Below are 20,189 nucleotides of genomic sequence, written 5' to 3' on the forward strand. Positions count from 1 at the left end.
TATGTCAAACCCCGCCTCTGTCATCATGAATAAGTAATGCCACGTCTAAGTGTCTATTGGCTGTCTCTGTCTGTCATCCAGCTCTGAGTTTACTCCACAGATGGACAGCCAGATAGACGGATAGACAACTCCGAGCCTAGCGGTTGTTTCTCTTCCCTCCGTCTTTTGAGCCCTATTTTCTTCTTCTCTATTTCCTGCGATCAGTGCGTAAGTGGGTGTGTCGATGTAGGCTGGTGTAGCTTAAATCGGTGCTTGTGCGCACTCCGAAAAAGAGGGAAAAAAAAGTTCATCATGAGTTTAGTGTAAAAGAAAACCCGCCCGCCTCGCAGTAGGCCAGCCGTCCAGGAATGGCAGTGTGGACGAGAGCGGACAAGAACGGCCAGCTGGACCTGCTGCTGCGGGACCGCTGGATCCGAGTGACCGCCGAACTGACCCGCGAAACGCTCACTTTAACGGCCGAGGCGGAGGCAACCGGACAACCGGGGGGCAACCACCTGGACTCGAACAGCTCCTCCGCGGCTCTGCGAAATGGGATGATGGCGAACGGCAACGACCCGGGCACGGCGGCTTCGGGTAATCCGAGTCGCGGTCCGCCACCGAGTCAAGAGCAACCGCACCCGAGTCACCAAACCCACGGGGCGCTGGGGCGCAGCGGCAGTCCGGCGCGCCTTGCTGCCGCCCGGAGTCACTACGATGGCGGCGGCTACGGTCCGGGCAGCCCCGGCGCTCACAACAGCAATCACGGCGGCGCGAACTCCGATTTCGGCAGCCCCGGGTCCAGTTACGGCAGCCCCGGGTCCAGTTTCAGTTCAAGGCAGGGCGAAATGCCCGTGAGTTTGGATGGCCCCGCGGAAGCGGTGCGTAAAGTTCGGGTCGTCAAGCAGGAGTCGGGCGGACTGGGCATCAGCATTAAGGGCGGTCGAGAGAACAGGATGCCCATTCTCATCTCCAAAATCTTCCCCGGACTGGCAGCGGACCAGAGTCGGGCTCTGCGAGTCGGAGACGCAATCCTCTCTGTGAACGGCAGCGACCTTCGCGAGGCGACGCACGACCTGGCGGTGCAGGCGCTGAAAAAGGCCGGAAAAGAGGTGACGCTGGAGGGTAAGTGTGGCTAACGCAACAGCGGGGATTTACGCAGGCCGAGGAGATTACCTCTTCTCGTCCGGGTCCCGTGGTAGATCTGTTGATGTGATTGTGTATTTCATCGTGCCGGGGTCTTTATTTGGCTCCTGGCATGAGAGCAGAGACGCACATCTCCCTCAGTTAGTGTGTGTGTGTGTGTGTGTGTGTGTGTGTGTGTGTGTGTGTGTGTGTGTGTGTGTGTGTGTGTGGCACGATGAACTTTCTGAACGGTCCTGCTAAGGATGATATTCACACGTGTGAATCGTAGCTATCAAGTTCACCTCTCTCTAGTTCATACACGGTGTCTTCTTCGTGACAGCAGTAAATAGGTCCCATAAAACGTAACAGACAAACCCGAAACACCCGAGTCTACGACTGCTGGTTTCCTCTGGGTGAGTGGAAAGGGGGCGGGGATGCGGTGCACTATCAACTAAAGATGATTAGCGGACACAAACCACAATTATGGCTTTGCTGCTTTCAGCTTTTATATGTGAAAGAGTTAGGGGGTCTTAGAAAGCACTCACTGCAGAGCTGGGTGATCTGATAAATATGATATGATATGTAAAAACAATGTTTTAAGAATCATCATGAGTTTTGTCCCGTTGAAATGATGAGTAATGTAAAGTATAATATCAAACCAACATTATTTTAGACCTTATTCTGTGAGAAATGTATAGGTTACAGATTCTAGTTAACATCAGCTCAGACAACGAAACTGTGTATCGCGGGAGGACAAATGTCTAAATTTTCATCCCGGTACAATACCATTGAAAGACGATAAACGATTATATTGACTTGTTGCCCAGCCCTCTAGGTCATTGTTAACATAAGCAAGTCCAGTTTGCCCCTGTGATATAGTGATATGATAGTGTCAATAAGTTGGAAAAAAAGAAAGTGACATGGGTTTATTTGGAAGGGGGAAGTAGAAAAGTGGAAAAAGAAGAGGCCACAAAGCGCTTGGGGTTAGGAAACTTTGTTCACGAATGGTTAAATGCGGCGCCTAATGGTTTGGAATGAATGCTGGACGAATACTAACCAGTGAGCATGTTAGGAACTAATCAACATATGACACACCTCCACTCTTCTGAATAAGTCTGAAAAAACAGCCCGACAGTCAAGTGTTCAAAACAGCCGCCCACCATAGAAATACCAAGCTCTTCGTTAGCTCTTGGTATTACCATTAGCCGCGTTTCCACCTGAGGTACCCGGAACTTTAGTCACAGGAACTACTTTTCAAGGAACTAAAGGTTCCTTCAGCCCACTGTTGTCTGCAGTCTAGAGACCCGCGAAGATTAGGCAAATTAGCCCGCTGACGTAGTGAAAAGCGTTTTTTTTTGCAGTGTCTAGTAAGTCTGTTTCTTTTCTTAATCAAAAATATTGGAATGATCGTGGGAACAAAAAAAGAAAAGAAAGAAATATTGAATATTGTGTGGCATTTCCACAGAGCTCCGGGGGGAATGGCGTGATCCTCCCACGCGCTACGTCCCCCTGGCGAAACTCCTCACTGTCAGGTGAAAAGAAGCGGCTGACGACTCCACATGTATTGGAGGAGGCATGTGGTAGTCTGCAGCCCTCCGCATCGGCAGAGGGGATGGAACAACGACCGGGACGGCTCGGAAGAGTGGGGTAATTGGCTAGATACAATTGGGGAGAAAAAAGAGGGGGGCGGGAAATGAATAAAATAAAACAAAATGCTGCGAGTACTCGACCAATCAGAAATGTTCAGCGCTGCAAGCTCCACCTTCAAAGTTCTTGTACTTTTGGAAAGTATTACCCCCAAGCAGGGACTTTTTGGGGGGTAAAATAACGTCCCCGGAACTTAATTTAGACCCTGCGGCAGAAACGCACTGAGTTCCTCAAAGGGTTCCTAGTTCCTGGGGAAAGTTCCTGCAGTGGAAACGCGGCTATAGATTTTTTTTTCTCTAAAGTATCCAAAGCAAAGTGCACAATCCCAAATATTGTAATCTTATAAATTGCCGATACAACGTGAGGAACATTAGAGAATGTAAGGAAATAGTATGTGCAAAAGTTGCACAGAGAGTTACAACTGTCTCTCTCCCCAGTTCCTCAGCCTTGTGAAATCAAACAAATTCTGATTCTTGGCCGTAGATAAGAGGACGTCGTCCTCCCTGATATATGAAATCCAAACATGGGAGTCTGTTTGGAGGAATGTATCAGCTGTCTGTCATTGTTTGTTAGGCAAGACGGACGGTGAGTTCTGTTGCTTGTGAAATGACTCTGCTTCCCCATCTCTCCCCAGTCCTGCCGTTTGATTGTTGGTTTGGAACAAGGTTGAAGTTTCCAGAATGCAGTGGCATGTACACAGTACATACCCCCCCCCCAGGATATTTTGACAATTCGCTTAGGCGCCCCACATTCCTGACCCCAGTTGTATTCACACATGCAGGGCAAAGGTCAACACTCGTGGCAATTGGGGGCTTCCACACTTTGAACATGCTTTTAAAATTCGTGTTTCGCTGAATGACTATTTTAAATGTACGTAAACCTACTGTATTTCTGCTATCTGTGCTTGGGGGGGAGGGTATAGAGAGATGGTCTGAGGTAAGGGATTGCTAGAATAAAGGTGGCAAGATACTGGGGAGGGCAAGGGAAGAGACAGAATAAACCATTCAAAAGTGGTTGTTTGAGGTGATGACTTGGGGGGGGGGGCGTTGAGAGACCATACAGTTAATAGAAACTTGTCATTGTGCTGTGCTTTTTAATCACGTTTCAACCCTATCTATCCCAAATAAAGATGAATACACTCAAATCTAAAAATTCAGTTGTAACGGGGACAGTGCAGACAAATTATATGAACATGAAGTACTTGCTTCCAAAGCCAGACGCAGTAGAGCCTTTGCTGTTGTTTGGTGAACAAAACGACTCCATGGAAAGCTGAGAGACAAGCTTTTCTAGAGATGAGAATACATTTTCTGGTTCAAAATCAATGGTGTTATTATAATATAAAATCTGGCGTAGTAAGATGTCTGTGAATGTTCTCATTCATCCAGGTCATGGTTATCCAAAGGAGTTTGTAGTAACTAGGTAATAATTTAATTGTTGCATAATGTTAGTCACCTGTTTAATTGTTTGCATAGCAGTTCCCCTTTTATGTTTATCTTGATTGCGTTACGGTTGAGTGCACGTTGTTCTTGGTTTACTGGCTTGAGAAGGAAGTTACGCTCCACATTCATTGACTTGATCCCGAGACCACTCAATGAGGAATTCTGAAATGAAATGGTCCTCATCTTTGACATGCATGTCACTTATCAGCTGACCGACGGATGTGATGCCCCGTAATGTGTGGTAATGATTCGGTCGGTCCTGTCGTACAAATCCCTGATGTCTCCGTGAGCGACCCAGTCGGTCAGTGGAAGGAGCCGCAGGATGAGCCCATTGTGTGAGCAACTGGATGGAAGGCACATGCAGACAAAGAGGCCATTGATGAAATGGGGACAGCCCTGATGGGGAACAGTTATTTTCTTTTGTTTGAAGGCTCAAACTAGCTGACCATCCATTGACACAGTCATCCTCCTCATTGGGCTTTGAGATACACCACGGACAATGAGTCTGCATAGCCTGAAGTAGGCCAGGCAAGTTTGGTAAATTAAAGTCTCAGTCTGAACCCTACTGCAGGGCTGGTCCTATATTTGTCTCTTAGATTGAGACACTGAGGTTTAGCTCTATTCAATAGCTTCTAAGCCTTGTGGGTCATTATTAATTTAAGAAAAAAAACAGCAAACATTTTCTCATATTCCTCTAATGTATAATGTCACATATTTTTAACTTTTGTTGTGATTTGGTTTTTAACGCTGAGAGAGGTTAAGATATTATTCCAACTCCTCCACCATGTGTGTGTGTGTGTGTGTGTGTGTGTGTGTGTGTGTGTGTGTGTGTGTGTGTGTGTGTGTGTGTGTTAAGTGGTCTGTTAGGTCATTTGGATATGCTTGTGTCAAACAGTGTATCAGTGAAGAGATGCAAGTGGGCTGATTCCTGTGTCCACATTTGAAGTTTATTTTCCCTAAGCTTTCTCTCTGAACCGGGTCAGAGAGCTCTGAAACAGGATGTGGGCAGGTGTGACTTTGTGCTTTTGAAGAGATGAGGGGATTCTTTTTTCCTGTGTGTGTGTTTATTGTTTAACCATGTGTATACATATATATTGTTTAAATGACTATGCATCTGAATGACGGTATATTCTCATGTATTTAGATGTGTGCATGCATGTGATATGTGAGGGTGTATTTATAAGCATCTATAACAAATGCACATGTACATGCATATATATATATATATATGCATGTACATGTGCATTTGACAGGAGCCCCATGAGATTGGTGTGAAGCAAAGTTCCCATTGCACCCTCCCCACACACACACACACCCTTCTCCCAGCATTGCCACACACACACACACACACACACACACACACACACACACACACACACACACACACCCTCCATCCCTCAATTCCCTCCATTGGAGCAATCTGACACGTTGTTCTCATTAGGGGTCTGGCAGAAACAGACTTTGGGGGAGGGGGAGAGAGGGATGGGAGTAGAGAAGGAAAGAGGGTGGCTGAGACAAAGAAAAAGAAAAAAGAGAAAGGGGGAGAGGAAGAAAGAAAAAAGAAAGGGGAAGGTAAGCTGTAGAAGGAAGTGTTGGGAGAGCGAGAGGAAGGGGGGAGAGGTGAAGAGAGCAGCACTGAAATAGGGGAGGAAGGAGAAGTGCAAAGAATTGGAGGGAGAAGTGGAATGCAAAAAAGAGAGAGGAGCGTGGCTAGAGAGAGTAGAGAGGAGTTGGCCAAGCCAGCGGGGAATTTTTTGGTCATTTGAGAAAAACCGAGGCAAAGGTCCTTCTGACTGACTTAGTGCTCTGTAAGCTTTTATTTTAAATCATACCATGAGATGTTTGCTTTGTATGTGTTTTATTACTCTGTGTGTGTGTGTGTGTGTGTGTGTGTGTGTGTGTGTGTGTGTGTGTGTGTGTGTGTGTGTGTGTGGGATTAGCGGTGCAGGCAGAACATGGACTGGCCGCAACCAAGGCCACAACCAAATATTTGTCGAGTCAGTTTCATGTGTCTTTTTGCATTCCTCTTCTTTAGTCTGTCCTTCTGGCTTTTTTATTCAGTTCTCCTCTCTCATCCTCTTGTTTTCTCTTTTTCCACTGTGTTTCTGTGGGCAGTGAGGGATGAAAGGAGAGACGAATCGGTCCTGTGAGAAATTGAACTACATCTCTGGGGACTCTCGTTTTCTCTCTTTCTCTTTCTCTCTCTCTCTCTCTCTCTCTCTCTCTCTCTCTCTGTCACACATACATTATGCACATACACATCTACAGACAAAAGTCTGCATGCAGGCATACACACACATGTACACACACACACACAGGGCTGGTGGTCCTCTGTGTACAGACCTAATTAGAAGCAGAAGTGGAGCTGAGTGACAACCCTGACATACCTAACGAGTTCTTTAAACAGCAGCTGAAGACAGACAGACAGACAGACAGACAGGTATATAGGCAGGAAGGTAACACTGACTGATAGACATGGGCAGACATGGTGACAAGGAGGGGAACGCAGACTAGAATAGCAAACTAGCCTGGCTCCTGAGTTTTTGAATACAGAAAGCTTGGGAGTGCTGGGGTGGGTGTGTCCGAGATGTTAACTTATTCAGTCAGTACCATTCACAAACCACTGCTGATAATTGCTAGTTATATGTGTTTGTTAGAGTAGTTATTCATATAATACCTTCAACTTGCACTGTAGTAGATATAGGTAAGGTACCTGAATTTTTGTCATGGTTTCAAACAGCATTTGGCCTAATAACATCTGTTTCACCTCTCTCAGCCTGTGTGTGGGACACTAGCCAGTGGCTGTAATCCTGAGTACAAAAGGACACATTCATATCATACACAGTTGCATTTTCAAGGTGATGGGTACTTCAACCTCCAAAAGTAGTAGTAGTTGTTGTTGTTGCAGTAATGGTTATAGCAGCAGTAGTATTGATTTTCAGAATCGGGTTTTATTGGCCAAGTGAGTTTTCACATACCAGGAATTTCACTTGACACATTTATCACTGACATTTCGCTGTAGCACAAAAAGGTAGTACGTATAAAAGTTTACAATTTTCTGTGCATTAGCAGTTGGATTGCCATATATGTGAAATCAGTGGAAGTATTAAATAATTTAGATTAATTGCATGTATGTGATTGGTAGCATGACAAGTTTTCAGTGGGAGTGTTGTCGTAATACTGCTGCTAACTTTAAAAATCCCCCTACTGTTGTAGTAGGTGCATCAGTACACATGTGGACACAGACACATAGACCAGTGTTTATAAAAGTGAGGGATGGAGACAGAGTCTGTATGTGAACACTGGAACTTGAGCAACCACAAATGGCGCACTGAATCTGTGGCTGGAAAATAGCTGAAACATCTTTGTAGCAAAGGGTGATTATTATTCTGAAACAGGACTGTGCAAGAGAGGCTATCTTCCTTAAGTGGAAGAGTATATATATGTGTGTTTGCGCATGCATGCATGGGCATTCAGGAATGCGTTCATGCACACGCTCACTTCAAACCACTTGCGTGTGCAGAATCTCTCCAGACTCCAGTATTGGTATGGGTAGTGTGGTTTTAGAGGGCCGGTAAATGAGGTTATATTTCTTGGGGTGTTGCCCCTCTATTCCTACCAGCACCGCCCTGCACTCTGAGTCATAGATAACTTAACGTACATACATACATGCATGGACACATGCATTGCTTAATATATATATATATATGTATCAGATCATGCCCAAACATGATCAGGATCTCTTGGACCACCTGCATTCCAGCAACCATCTGCAAGGATCCCAGACCCCTTGTAATAACTTAGCAAGGTTAATTGTTGTGTGCTTTGTTATATTCCTCAAAAATGCCAACCTCTAGATTTTTTTTCTATTTCCCCTCTGCTAAAACACGCAGGCTTGTGTCTTGTGTCTCTGTGAGGATGAGTGATGAACTTGTTGATAGGTAGTTATAGCATGATCACTTATCTGCAGGTCTCACATATTAACGCCTTCTGACAAACCAAAAGTGTGCCAGCTGAAATTTAACCTCAATTCAGTTGTAATTGTTGCCCCTTTTTATTTTATTTGTGTCTGAATATGTCTGAATTTGCTGTAAAAAAAAAGTTTTAGTCTGCTCTTGTTAATTGCTGATTGCCGTTACATTGTGATTTTTCACACAGGACTACAGTATGCCAAGCATCTGCGTTGTGTTGCACTCTCTCCTTCTACACACACACACACACACACACACACACACACACACACACACACACACACACACACACACACACACACACCTAAACTCCCTTTCCTTTTCATTCTGTCTCACTGTCACACTCATGCATGTAGACATTCATGCATGCTCACACAGTCTGATTTTATTTCTCCATATCCTGTCTCTTATGCACACATACGTACACGCCTGGGTGCATAGTTGCCTGCAGACGTTGGGAGCAGTTATGCTCCCAAACCTAATATATCAGCCTACATTCAAGAATGACCTCATCTCCTCAGAGTCATGTCTCAGGTTTCAGAAAAGGCAGACCAACCAAGTGGACCAAAAGAAGTGCACACAGGCTCAAACACACACACACACACACACACACACACACACACACACGAATACAACCACTGACTGAGTCCCTTTTATTGTCTTTGTTTTATCATGCTCGCATGTACACACAGACACACACGTCGTGCACATACCCTGTGCCCTTCATAAATTGAATAGGCTAAGTGAGCAAAGGATGAATTGATAAGAGAAGGGGAAAAGACTGGAAGAGAGAGAGAGAGCGAGAGCGTACACGGCTGTGGGGTCGGTGGAGGAGGGAGGTGGACTGGGCCATGGAACCAAATTTGGAAACTGAATCCATTATATCAGAGTTAAAACCGTTCTTCAAAGAATGGTGGACTTGCCAAGCTCACAGCTGTACCGCCAAGTTGGTGCTTATTTTTCTAAGCTAATTCCTCACAGGAGACCAGTATGTCCTTATAAGACGTAGTGGAGGTTGCTTGTTTTTCATAGTTCTGGCAGAAGCATCATCAATGACCTCCATTCCACTTGGATCAAATCTGAATAATGATTATGTTTAACTTGTAATTTAGACAAACATTGGACCATATCGCCGCCCCACAGCCAACCTTTTCCAGATCCAGGCACTCGAGAAAGCTTCCACAGTTTACATTGCTTTGAAAAGTATTGCACCATTGTTGTTTTTTTTGGGGTTTTTTTTTTTCAAAGCTCGTTGTTATTGAAAATTCAACTTGATATATTCGGTGGTAACTTAAGCTGGATTCTTCACAAAATGTTTCAGTGTGCTTCCACCTGAGGGCCTCATATTTGAGGGACCACACCATATATCTTGAGTGACTGTGTTTTACAGGGTTGAATTCCACAGCTGGTCAAACTATCAACACTATCTGCTGGATATCTGTTGATTTTCCACAACTGTTGTGCTTAAAGGGTCAGTCTGAGGTTGGCCCGGCATAATATTTTGCTTTACACAAATAAGCTACCACAATCTGATTGATTGTATGTTTACTTTCATATGATTAAAAAGGCAAGGCTATCTGTGACACACAAGCCTCATTTTAAAAATGCCATTTCAGAATTTGTCTTGGCTTGTCCCCAAAAGTCGGATCGAAATTGAAACGCTGTTATTTTCTAATATCACTTATCACTTTAATCATCATGCATTTTGTATTATGTCTTTCTACTGACACAAATATGTAACTCTGAAAGGTAGATTTCAGTTTTTCCTCTTTTTAAAATAGCTCTCCCTTGTCCAGCTTCTCTCAGCCGATTTGTTTATGTGATACTCATGATGTCATCACATAAACCCATTTACATACAGCCAATCAGATCAAATCATGAAACCCCGCCCACCTTGTCACTCAAAGGCCAGCAAATTAATATTAATAGGACTAGACCAGTCTAGTCAAGTCAAGTCAATTTGATTTGTGTAGCCCAATATCACAAATTACAAATTTGCCTCAGGGGGCTTTACAGCAACACAACATCCTTGCAGTTTTGAAACAGTTGAGAACAGTTTAAGATCTAAAAACACAATATTGGTCATTTTATAGTTAAAATTTGGATGATTATTGGTTCCTAGATGTACATGAATATATTTCTAGGCATTTTGGGATATGATCAGGTATTGCCCAATTCTGCTTAGTGTTTGACTAGACTATCAGAAGCTTGCAACATTCTGCTTGAAGAAATTCAAGGCCTTAAGCAATTTGCTTTGCTGTAGTTGGCCATACTGATTCCTTTAGAGAGATTGCATCACACGACATATAAAGTGCAGATAACTAAACAAAAGGCATTGCTTAATCTTCTTACTTTCATTTGTAAATACATGCAATTCCATTGAGTGTGCACAATGCAATTTATATTGTTCGCCTGTGTTTTATACCAACAGTGAAGTACATCCGTGAGGTTTCTCCATTGTTCAAAAAACCGTCCCTGGTAGCAGACCTGCCGTGGGACGGCGTACGTCCACAGTCCCCCAGCTACAGCGGCAGTGAGGATTCAGGCTCACCCAAACACAGCAGCTCTTCTGCCCCCAAAGACAGAAAGGTCATCGGTCTGAAGATGTGCTTCATCAGTAGAAACCTCACCATGCCAGATTTGGAGAACAGGTCTGAGACATAATAGGACTTCTGAGTGTGTGTGTGTGTGTGTGTGTGTGTGCGTGCGTGTGTGTGCGTGCACCAGTGAAGTTGAAATACCTGAGTGTGGGAGGTTTCAGTGTGGCTGGGTGTGTCTTGTATAAACTACCATTATTTATCAGCAAAGGAAGTAATTCATACAATGGTGAAGCTTGGGTGAAGCGGAGAGCACATTGGGTGCACATTGATGTTTGGCAATTCTGTTAACAAATTTGGAATCCTCACTCAAAGAAACCATTTGCCATATTTTACCTCAGCTGTGCAAAATTGGTTTCCCTGCTGAAGCCATGAAACAGTGTGGAAACAGTTTTTCTCCCCAATTGTACTCGGCCAATTACCCCACTCTTCCGAGCTGTCCCGGTAGCTGCTCCACCCCCTCTGCCGAGTCGGGGAGGCTGCAGACTACCACATGCCTCCTCCGATACATGTGTAGTCGCCAGCTGCTTCTTTTCACCTGACAGTGAGGAGTTTCGCCATGAGACATGGGAGGATCATGCTATTCCCCTCATTTCCCCCTCCCCCCTGAGCAGGTGCCCCGACCAACCAGAGGAGGCGCTAGTGCAGTGACCAGGACACATACTCGCATCTGGCTTCCCACCCGCAGACACGGCCGATTGTGTCTGTAGGGACGCCCAACCAAGCCGGCGGTAACACGGGGATTCGAACCAAAGATCCCTATGTTAGTAGGCAATGGAATAGACCGCCACACTACCCTGACGCCCCCAGTTACATACATTTTTAAGACGGAATTGCAGAGATTAAATGAAGGTGACTGACTGAGAAATGGCGTTCCTTTTTATAATACAACTGAAAATTGATCCGTTCAAGTCTGTTGTTTAAAGTCTGAAAACCTACCTGCCAACCTAGTTCTTTAATCAAGGCCTAGAAATGAAGATCTGCCATCTCCAAAATCCTTCATATTTGCGCCTAATGTTGACTTTCGCTACCAGCTCTCTTATGTACATATTTTGATGTCTATGTGAAGTTGCTCATTCAGTAAACGACGTTTGAATAACTTTTGTACTATAAATGGAAACGGCCAATTATTTTCCCTACCCATGACTTCTTAAATTAATCTCTCTCTCCCTCCTATGCAGACTGTTGGAGCTCCATTCCCCAGACGGCCAGCACACAGTGGTCTTGCGCTGTAAAGACGGACCCACTGCCAACTCCTGGTTTACAGCCATCCATACCAACATCGCCGCCCTGCTGCCACAGACCCTGGCTCACATCAACGCCTACCTGAGTGCCTCCTCCTCCTCCTCCTCCTCTCATCCCCACCTCAAACACATCGGCTGGCTGGCTGAACAGGTATTTTTCAGCCCATAGATAACCCTGATTATTTCAGGGCTGTATCATAGCTGTTTCAGGTGGAAATGTGGACAGAATTTTTACAGTTGCCCAGAACTAAAAACTAAAATTAGATCATCGATTCTCGGAGGCAACCAACCAACAGTGAACCAAGAAGGTTTATTTTCTCCTTTAAAAAAATATGTTAGCAGGGTTGGACCACTATGCCAACATAGCTCAATCAGCATTCCAATGATCTTATTATGTTAGCCATTAATCAATGCGTAGGGGGATTTGCTTTACTTTCAGGAGACTTGTGCATGTCTGGATCAAACTAGTGTTGCATTTGTTGGCCAAGCTTTTGGTCTAGTCCTCCTGCTCGTAGGTATAACTGTTGCCCTGAAATACTCTCTAACAACTATGTGACTAAGTCTTGCATCTGGCACCTTACATATGATGCTTTGAGTATTGTGCAGGTTTTGGTTTATATTTTTAAAGGTTTATATTTTCTCTTAAACACTACATACTGCAGTTTTAATATAATGATGCTAGGACCAACACTGCCTGCAATGGAGTTGGTTGAGGAGTTTTAAAGGCTGCTTGCGTGGAGGATCTTTTTTTAAAAATTATTATTTTGACATTTTTTGTTTACCTTTTATTAGATAGCAACAGTGAAGAGGCAGGCAGGAAATGGGAGAGAGAGAGAGAGAGAGAGAGAGAGAGAGAGAGAGAGGTGTGACATGCGACAAAGGTCACCAGCTGGAATTGAACCGGTGATGGTTGCGACCATGTGGCATGCACTATAACCATTCGGTTACAGAGGATCTTGAAAATGGTCTCTCCAGTGATTCGGGTCTGGCCTGGTGGCTAAGTCTGCTTCTAAACTATGACGTTCTGGATCCAAATCTGGCCATGGGTCTTTGTTTGTTTGTCATCTTTCCTCTCTCACCCTTATTTCAAGTCAAGTCAATTTTATTTGTATTGCCCAATATCACAAATTACAAATGTGCCTCAAGGGGCTTTACAGCAACACAACATCCTGTCCTTAGACCCTCGCATCGGATAAGGAACTCCCTTGGAAAAAAAACTAGCCTTTAACAGGGAGAAAAAATAGGAAGAAACCTCAGGGAGAGCAACAGGGATCTCTCTCCCAAGACGAACAGATGTGCAATGGATGTTGTGTTTACACAATTTACAGAATACAACAATTGAAAGAGGATAACAGAATTACAATGGAGTTAGAAAATATATGAAGAATATGATGAGGAGGATGCCAAGCAGTGTCCAGATGCCACCTGAACAGCCCAGAACTTGAGCCACACGGCCAGCATCACCATGTAGACAAAAAAAAAAAATTCCTGTCTCTTGTGTACTGTCTGAATAGTAAAAAATAGCGACGTAATAGTGAAGAGTGATCTAGACTGCGAAGAATGCAAAAGATCAGTGGACCACCTACTTTCTTAAAAACAAATAAATTAAGACCAGTGATCCTATTCATGTTGTCATTAGGTCCACTTCGGGAGTTTCTGTGATGAATTCCCAGAGAAATCGAAATAAACCAATCATTGTTAGACTTGGAAAGAGATCACCAGAGGTAGCGGGGGATGAGACGTCATGGAATATGTTGAATTAATCATAGCTACCAACCATAGTACCAGGTTTGTTAACATACTGGTTTGACATTTATATGTTTAGATGATAATCTGACACAGTTTACTGCGTAGGTCAAAACTGTGACTTTACAGACAGGCTTTGGTGTCATGGAGGATTGTAGGCACACCCAAGCTCAGTTATACTGCCTGTTGGCCTGTCTTGATTAGCTGATATTACAAACAACAATATATTTATTGCATGAATCAATACAATTCTGAAAGTAATTATTTTATATTGGTTGTTTTTGAACATACGGTAGTCAAAATCCACAGCTCATAGTTTGCATATATTTTTTATCACCACTGCATAACTATCCAAAGGAATTGAATCAAGTGCAACTGGACTTGGTTATATATCCATGAAGACGTTTCGCCTCTCATCCAAGAGGCTTCATCAGTTCGTGCCTTTCTGACTAGACCAAGCTAGTCAGAAACCAAGTCCAGTTGCACTTGATTCAATTCCTTTGGATAAGTGTGACCTGGATGAATGAAAACATTCACAGACACTGCATAACTTTTCACATCCAGACCCCAGACTCGTTTAGTAACATATTTACTCACCAAGCACTTTCACACGCCACCCCAGCTATTGATAAATATTACGCTGATGGTAATGTGCAGGGTGTACATGACATTTATGACCTATTGGGGAGGGGGGGGATTTTAACAGTGTTTGAAGAGAGTATAAAACATCTCCATTTAAAAAAATTACCCAGGTCTCCATTCTTTTCTAAGAAAATGGCCCTCAAACTGTGGATGATGTTCATTCGCCAAACTGTAGTGTTCATTCAGAGCTCTGTTGAACCTTTGAATGTGGGTGGTTATGTTTATCTAGGTGACTTGGCGGGGGTTAAACAGGAAATGCTCAAAACACAAAACCAGTGCAAGTTTCTGTTGCATTAAGGACTTCCCGACAGGCCCACCTACTCTAGCTCTCCTGCAAATACGCCCTCATGTTTAACGTCAGCCGAGATTACCGTAACCACAAAAGCACTTGCATATACTCAGGCGCATTTTCCTTCCTCTCACATGGCACTTAGACACATACATATACCAGATGTGATTTTTCAGAAGACATCGTAAACACATCAGTGCCGACATCTCCCTGCCCTCCATCTCTCTGTTCATCTCTCCTGTAGGTCCAGCTGGATGGTGGACGGCACCAGTTTAGGGCGGTTGTCATGGCGCTGACCGAGAAGGACATCTTGTTGTTTGAGTCTGTGCCGTGGAGCAGAGAGGGCTGGTCAATGCCTTTGCTCACTCATCCATTACTAGCCACAAGGTGAGGATGGCAGGTTGGGCAATAGTCTAGCCAACTCTGTCTTGACTGACTCACCCGGGTTTTGGAGCGTATCAAAGAGTACATATGTGGCCCTCGCTATAGAGGGACATCCAGTAGATGTCCACGTCACAAAAGCAAAGACCAGGACGACGATGAAACATGCACATAGTGACTCCACAAAGCTTCAAGCTTGGTCACGGTCAATTGCAGACTACACTGTTTTTACAAACCAGTAATGCTCAGACTTTGTTATGGCTCATAATTCACAGATTTATGTTAAAAACATAAATATTGTATTTAGAAGGAATGTAATTTCTGTAATTTATCACAGCACAACTTATCAGCCTTACCAAAATTGGTGCAAGTCCACTTAAAACAAGGCGTTAGTAATGTAGTGTAAGGATCATACATCCTGGTTAATGTGGTCAGGTTGATTACAGTATTATTTGCAAAAAAATGCTGACACTAATTTTTGTAATGCCATTGAACATGATGACAATTGTTACTATTGTTGTAGTAATTTTTAATCATCGTCATGATTTAATTTATGTATTCATTCTTGCTATTTAGTTGATTTTTAAACTTTATTTATAGTATGTCGTTATGTCATCTATTAATTGTAGATGTAAATAGTCGAGTAATCATCATTAATATTTTGCTCATCGTGTAGTAAAATGGAATAGTAATTACTAGTGGCTATTGCTGTTTGGTAGCTATTGGAAACAAACATAACAACATCAGTCAAAGTCATCAAACTGCGATCAACATTACAGGGGAAAAAAGGAAAATCTGGCCCTGTGTCGTGAATACAGTGTGTATTGGTTAAAATTTCCCGAACGCTGTATTGCCCATTAAAGAACAGAAACATGTGGTGCGCCCGCTGCTGCACACCTGAATGATAAGGTTGACATGACAGCACTGTAGATGGGTCTGATTCTCCATTTCCATTTCTTGTATCTCTCTCAAATTACATTTATTTTATTACTCACTAGGTGATATTGGCATGATCAAGACACGTGTTACCAAAGCAGCTTGAAAGAAAAAAAAAATATTGATGAGGCATCCGGGTAGTGTGGTGATCTATTCCGTTGCCTACCAACACGGGGATCGCCAGTTCGAATCCCGGTGTTACCTCCAGCTGGGTCAGGCGTCCCTACAAACACAATTGGCCGTGTTTGCGGGTGGGAAGCCGGATGTGGGTATGTGTTCTGGTCACTGCACTAGCGCTTCCTCTGGTCGGTTGGGGCGCCTTTTCGGGGGGAGGGGGAACTTGGGGGAATAGCCTGATCCTCCCATGCGCTACATCCCCCTGGTGAAACTCCTCACTGTCAGGTGAAAAGAAGTGGCTGGTGACTCTACATGTATCAGAGGAGGCATGTGGTAGTCTGCAGCCCTCCCTGGCTCGGCAGAGGAGGTGGAGCATCGACCAGGACGGCTCAGAAGAGTGGGGTAATTGGCCAAGTATAATTGGGGAGAAAAAGGGGGAAAAAATGCAAAAAAAACAAATAACAAAAAAAAAAGATAAAAAAGTAACTTGATTAAGAAAAGTTATTAGAAATCAATAGATGCTACAAAATCTGGTTACCTCTAAGTGCACCAGCTTTGCATTAAGTGTATTAAGTAGTCAGATAAGATGGAGAAATTGGGTAGTAGTAGATGTTATAACTAAAATAAAATTGAGCCACAAAGTTAGTGGTGTTTGTTGAGATAGTGGTATTTCTCAAGGATGTGACAGGGCACTTCGTCATGTTTTCATATTTTAATCTCGTTCCCTCTCCCAATCCCCCAAAGACTGGTTCACTCTGGCACTGCCCGGAGCTCCCCTGCCCAGGGGGCAGACTTGGTATTTGCCACGCGGACGGGCACTGGGCGGGGCATCGAGTCACATGTGTTCAGAGTGGAGACTCACTGGGACCTGTCTTCATGGACGCGAGCCCTGGTGCAAGGAGGGCATGCTGCTGCTGAGCTTATCAAGGAAGTCTCCATTGGTGAGATTTTGTGTGTGTGTGTGGGGGGGGGGCGTACTCTGATATAAGTAAGGATTAGGTGTCCCTTCTCTTGTTCATGCTTATAGGACAGTCGGAAACCAAATTTTCCTCGCTACAGCCATCTCCTTTCAGCCATTCTGCTGTGGCCTTTCAGCTCTGCCAATCCGCCGACAGTCAGTGAGTTTGGTATAAGATTGGCAGCACATCAGCAAAGAAAAAAACATAAATGCTAGTCCGCAATCCAATTTTGAATATTAGATTGCCCTCAGAAGAAGTTGGGTAGTTATGCCCATCACATGTTTATCCCAGTCGGCTTGCAACTGAATCCCATCAGGAACATTCATGAGTGAACCGTCCGCTTTCCTTAAAAAGATAATGAATAAATTGTTTGATTGAAACATTGAAAAATGTAAACATCTGACAGTATTAAAGCTATACTTTATAGCGAAATTTAGAAATGCAGCATGCACCAATTTGTGGTTGTGTGCTGTGTCTGGCCACTCGTGAGAAACTTACCCCACTTTGTCATGACTTGACTTCAGAGACATGCCCTACGCCTAGCCCCCTGATGGTATCTGCATGTGTGTGTGTGTGTGTGTGTGTGTGTGTGTGCGCGTGTGCGTGTACTCATGCTGTATAAACACAACTCTGCACGCATAAATGTTTGTTTACATACAGCTGTGTATATTACACAATGTTTCACAGTTTCCATTGTGTAAACTGTAATGTACATTATCAGATTTGCACACAAGCGGTTGCTTGTTTGGCTAGACGGGCACTTGTAAGTGAGTTGGGTCAGCTGGTAGTTGCAACAACAAAAAAAACTCCTGGTAATTGTGTTGGTCAGAAGACAACGTCAGATAGGTTTGACAAATAATGAAAATAGTCAGTGCGAGAAAGTTCAACCCATTACAGGAAAGTGTCTGGAAGTGTACTTGGTGGACTTCACTATGATTGACATCTGCCTCAAACTATCTGAATCATGCTGCTGTGGTAAACCCAATCGATCCAGACAATAGCTCCTATTACGAATTATTTGACAATATTATTGTATCGGGGTATCCGGGTAGCGTAGTGTTCTATTCTGTTGCCTTCCAACACAGGGATCGCTGGTTTGAATCCCTGTGTTACCTCTGGCTTGGTCGGGGGTCCCTGCAGACACAATTGGCCGTGCCTGCGGGTGGGAAGCCGGATGTGGGTGTGTGTTCTGGTCGCTGCACTAGTGCCTCCTCTGGTCAGTTGGGGTGCCTGTTTGGGGGGGGGGGAGACTGGGGGGAATAGCATGATCCTCCAATGTGCTACGTCCCCCTAGCGAAAATCCTCACTGTCAGTTGAAAAGAAGTGGCTGGTGACTCCACATTTATCGGAGGAGGCATGTAGTAGTCTGCAGCCCTCCCCAGATCGGCAGAGGGGTGGACCAGCAACTGGGATGGCTCGGAAGAATGGGGTAATTGGCCAAGTACAATTGGGAGAAAAAGGGAGGGATATATATATATATATATATATATATATATATATATATATATAAAATCCAGTGAGTCAAGTATATTCTTTATGAGACAGTGCAAGCCTATTTCATGCCATAAGCAATCATCAGCTGTCAATAAAGCTACTGTGAAAGAACATACCATCACGTGCACAATGTCCTATGGGGAAGGTAGAGGTGCGACATTCAGAAATTCAAGAACACGTGATCGCTACTGGTCCAGTGGGGGGGTTGGTATTTGTCTATTGGCATGATTTATTTATAATTACAAAATAGGTGCTTGTATTTATGTCTGCAACTGCTGGCCAATTCATTCCTGTTATTCATTGTGAACATTTGTGGTTTGCAAATGATAAAATATTTTTCAGTTAGACATAGATTGCACATTTTATTACCGGTTGAATATGCTTTGTTCTTTGAGAGGATTTTCCAGGTGGTTGAATAACTAATATTTCTGTCCACCAATGACCAAATACAACAGCTTAAGATGTTACATTCTTTAAACGGTTGTTTCTAAAGCTACACCTGTGCATTAAACCTCTTTTTGAATGTTCCCTCTGTTAGACTGATGTATGTCTCTATTTTGCCATTGTCATTTCTCATCACTGTAGCTTGGTAGATAACTCCCTTCATCTGGCATTTTCTTTCGAGGGGGCATGAGTCATTCACACGACAGTTGCAGTTGGGGGAGTTCGATTGTGATGAAGGTGTCATTGATTTGCTGATGATTCTTGTGTTGTGGGACGATATTATTTGTTGAATGTTAGGCATGCAGCTGTAACTAATTTTGATGGTGTTCTTATTAAATATCTTCCTCAGTTGATGGTCTGGGGTAAAGCACTTATCCAAAAGTTACAAAAAAACTGCTTACCGATGTTTGTGGCCACGGTGTCACTGTAGGGAGGGTTGTTCCAGGTGATGTTTCGTTTTCTGCTACATTTGTTGATTTGCTGGCAGTCAGTGTTTAATGGAGGGTTGTACTTGAGCTTAAAATTGTAGCCGCTCTTCTGTAATGCATCTTGGTATGGGGGTGTAGCTTCATTGAATATGGACTCATTAGATGATAATTGTGAGAGTCCTCTATTAATGCTTTCTGGGAAGTTCTTGCAAGATGGAGGGTGGGTGGTTGCTTTCTCTATGGACATACTGCAGCGTGTTGTTGGGCTTAATGTACGGCTTGTATGTGTCGTTCCCGAGGTCCATTCATATGTCCAGAAAGTCACTTTGTTTTTTTGTTTGCTTCAATAGTGATTTTTATCCCATTGTGTGAGAATATTTTACGTATTGTTTTCTTAATTCTCTCGACCTCTCGGTGTTTTGCTACAAATTGCTAGCCCATCATCCCTATAGAGTCTGACATTGATGTCTAGGTCCTGTAGTTGAGATAACAAATATATTCCAATTAGTTCACAAGTTTCCGCCCCATCGAAGCTGCCCATGGTTACATCAAATGTGCAATTACAGGTAAAGGCAGTAAATGGTATGTCCTTTCCTCAGGTAGCTTTATTGACAGCTGATCATTGCTTATGGCATGAAACAGGCTTGTACTGTCTCATAAAGAATTTACTTGACTCACTGGATTATTTTGCTCCTTATTTGTTGAGCACTTTCCCTACCTTTGAGTGTTTCTTTTAACAAAGCTTATATATATA

At 43.7% G+C, this 20,189-nt stretch overlaps 1 protein-coding gene across 1 annotated transcript in view; it reads left to right on the forward strand.

Annotated features, from left to right (window-relative positions):
• Positions 1-89: 89 nt before the first annotated feature.
• sntb2 (syntrophin, beta 2) overlaps positions 90-20,189 on the forward strand; it is a 24,739-nt gene continuing 4,639 nt past the window's right edge. The window contains exons 1-5 of the mRNA XM_056281262.1: positions 90-1,101; positions 10,590-10,809; positions 11,937-12,150; positions 14,921-15,063; positions 16,855-17,051. Of these exons, the coding sequence (XP_056137237.1) occupies positions 348-1,101; positions 10,590-10,809; positions 11,937-12,150; positions 14,921-15,063; positions 16,855-17,051 (1,528 nt within the window). The 5' untranslated portion in view covers positions 90-347. The remainder of the gene's footprint in view (positions 1,102-10,589; positions 10,810-11,936; positions 12,151-14,920; positions 15,064-16,854; positions 17,052-20,189) is intronic.

Source organism: Lampris incognitus, chromosome 6, assembly GCF_029633865.1.
Source record: "Lampris incognitus isolate fLamInc1 chromosome 6, fLamInc1.hap2, whole genome shotgun sequence".
Taxonomy (NCBI): Eukaryota; Metazoa; Chordata; class Actinopteri; order Lampriformes; family Lampridae; genus Lampris; species Lampris incognitus.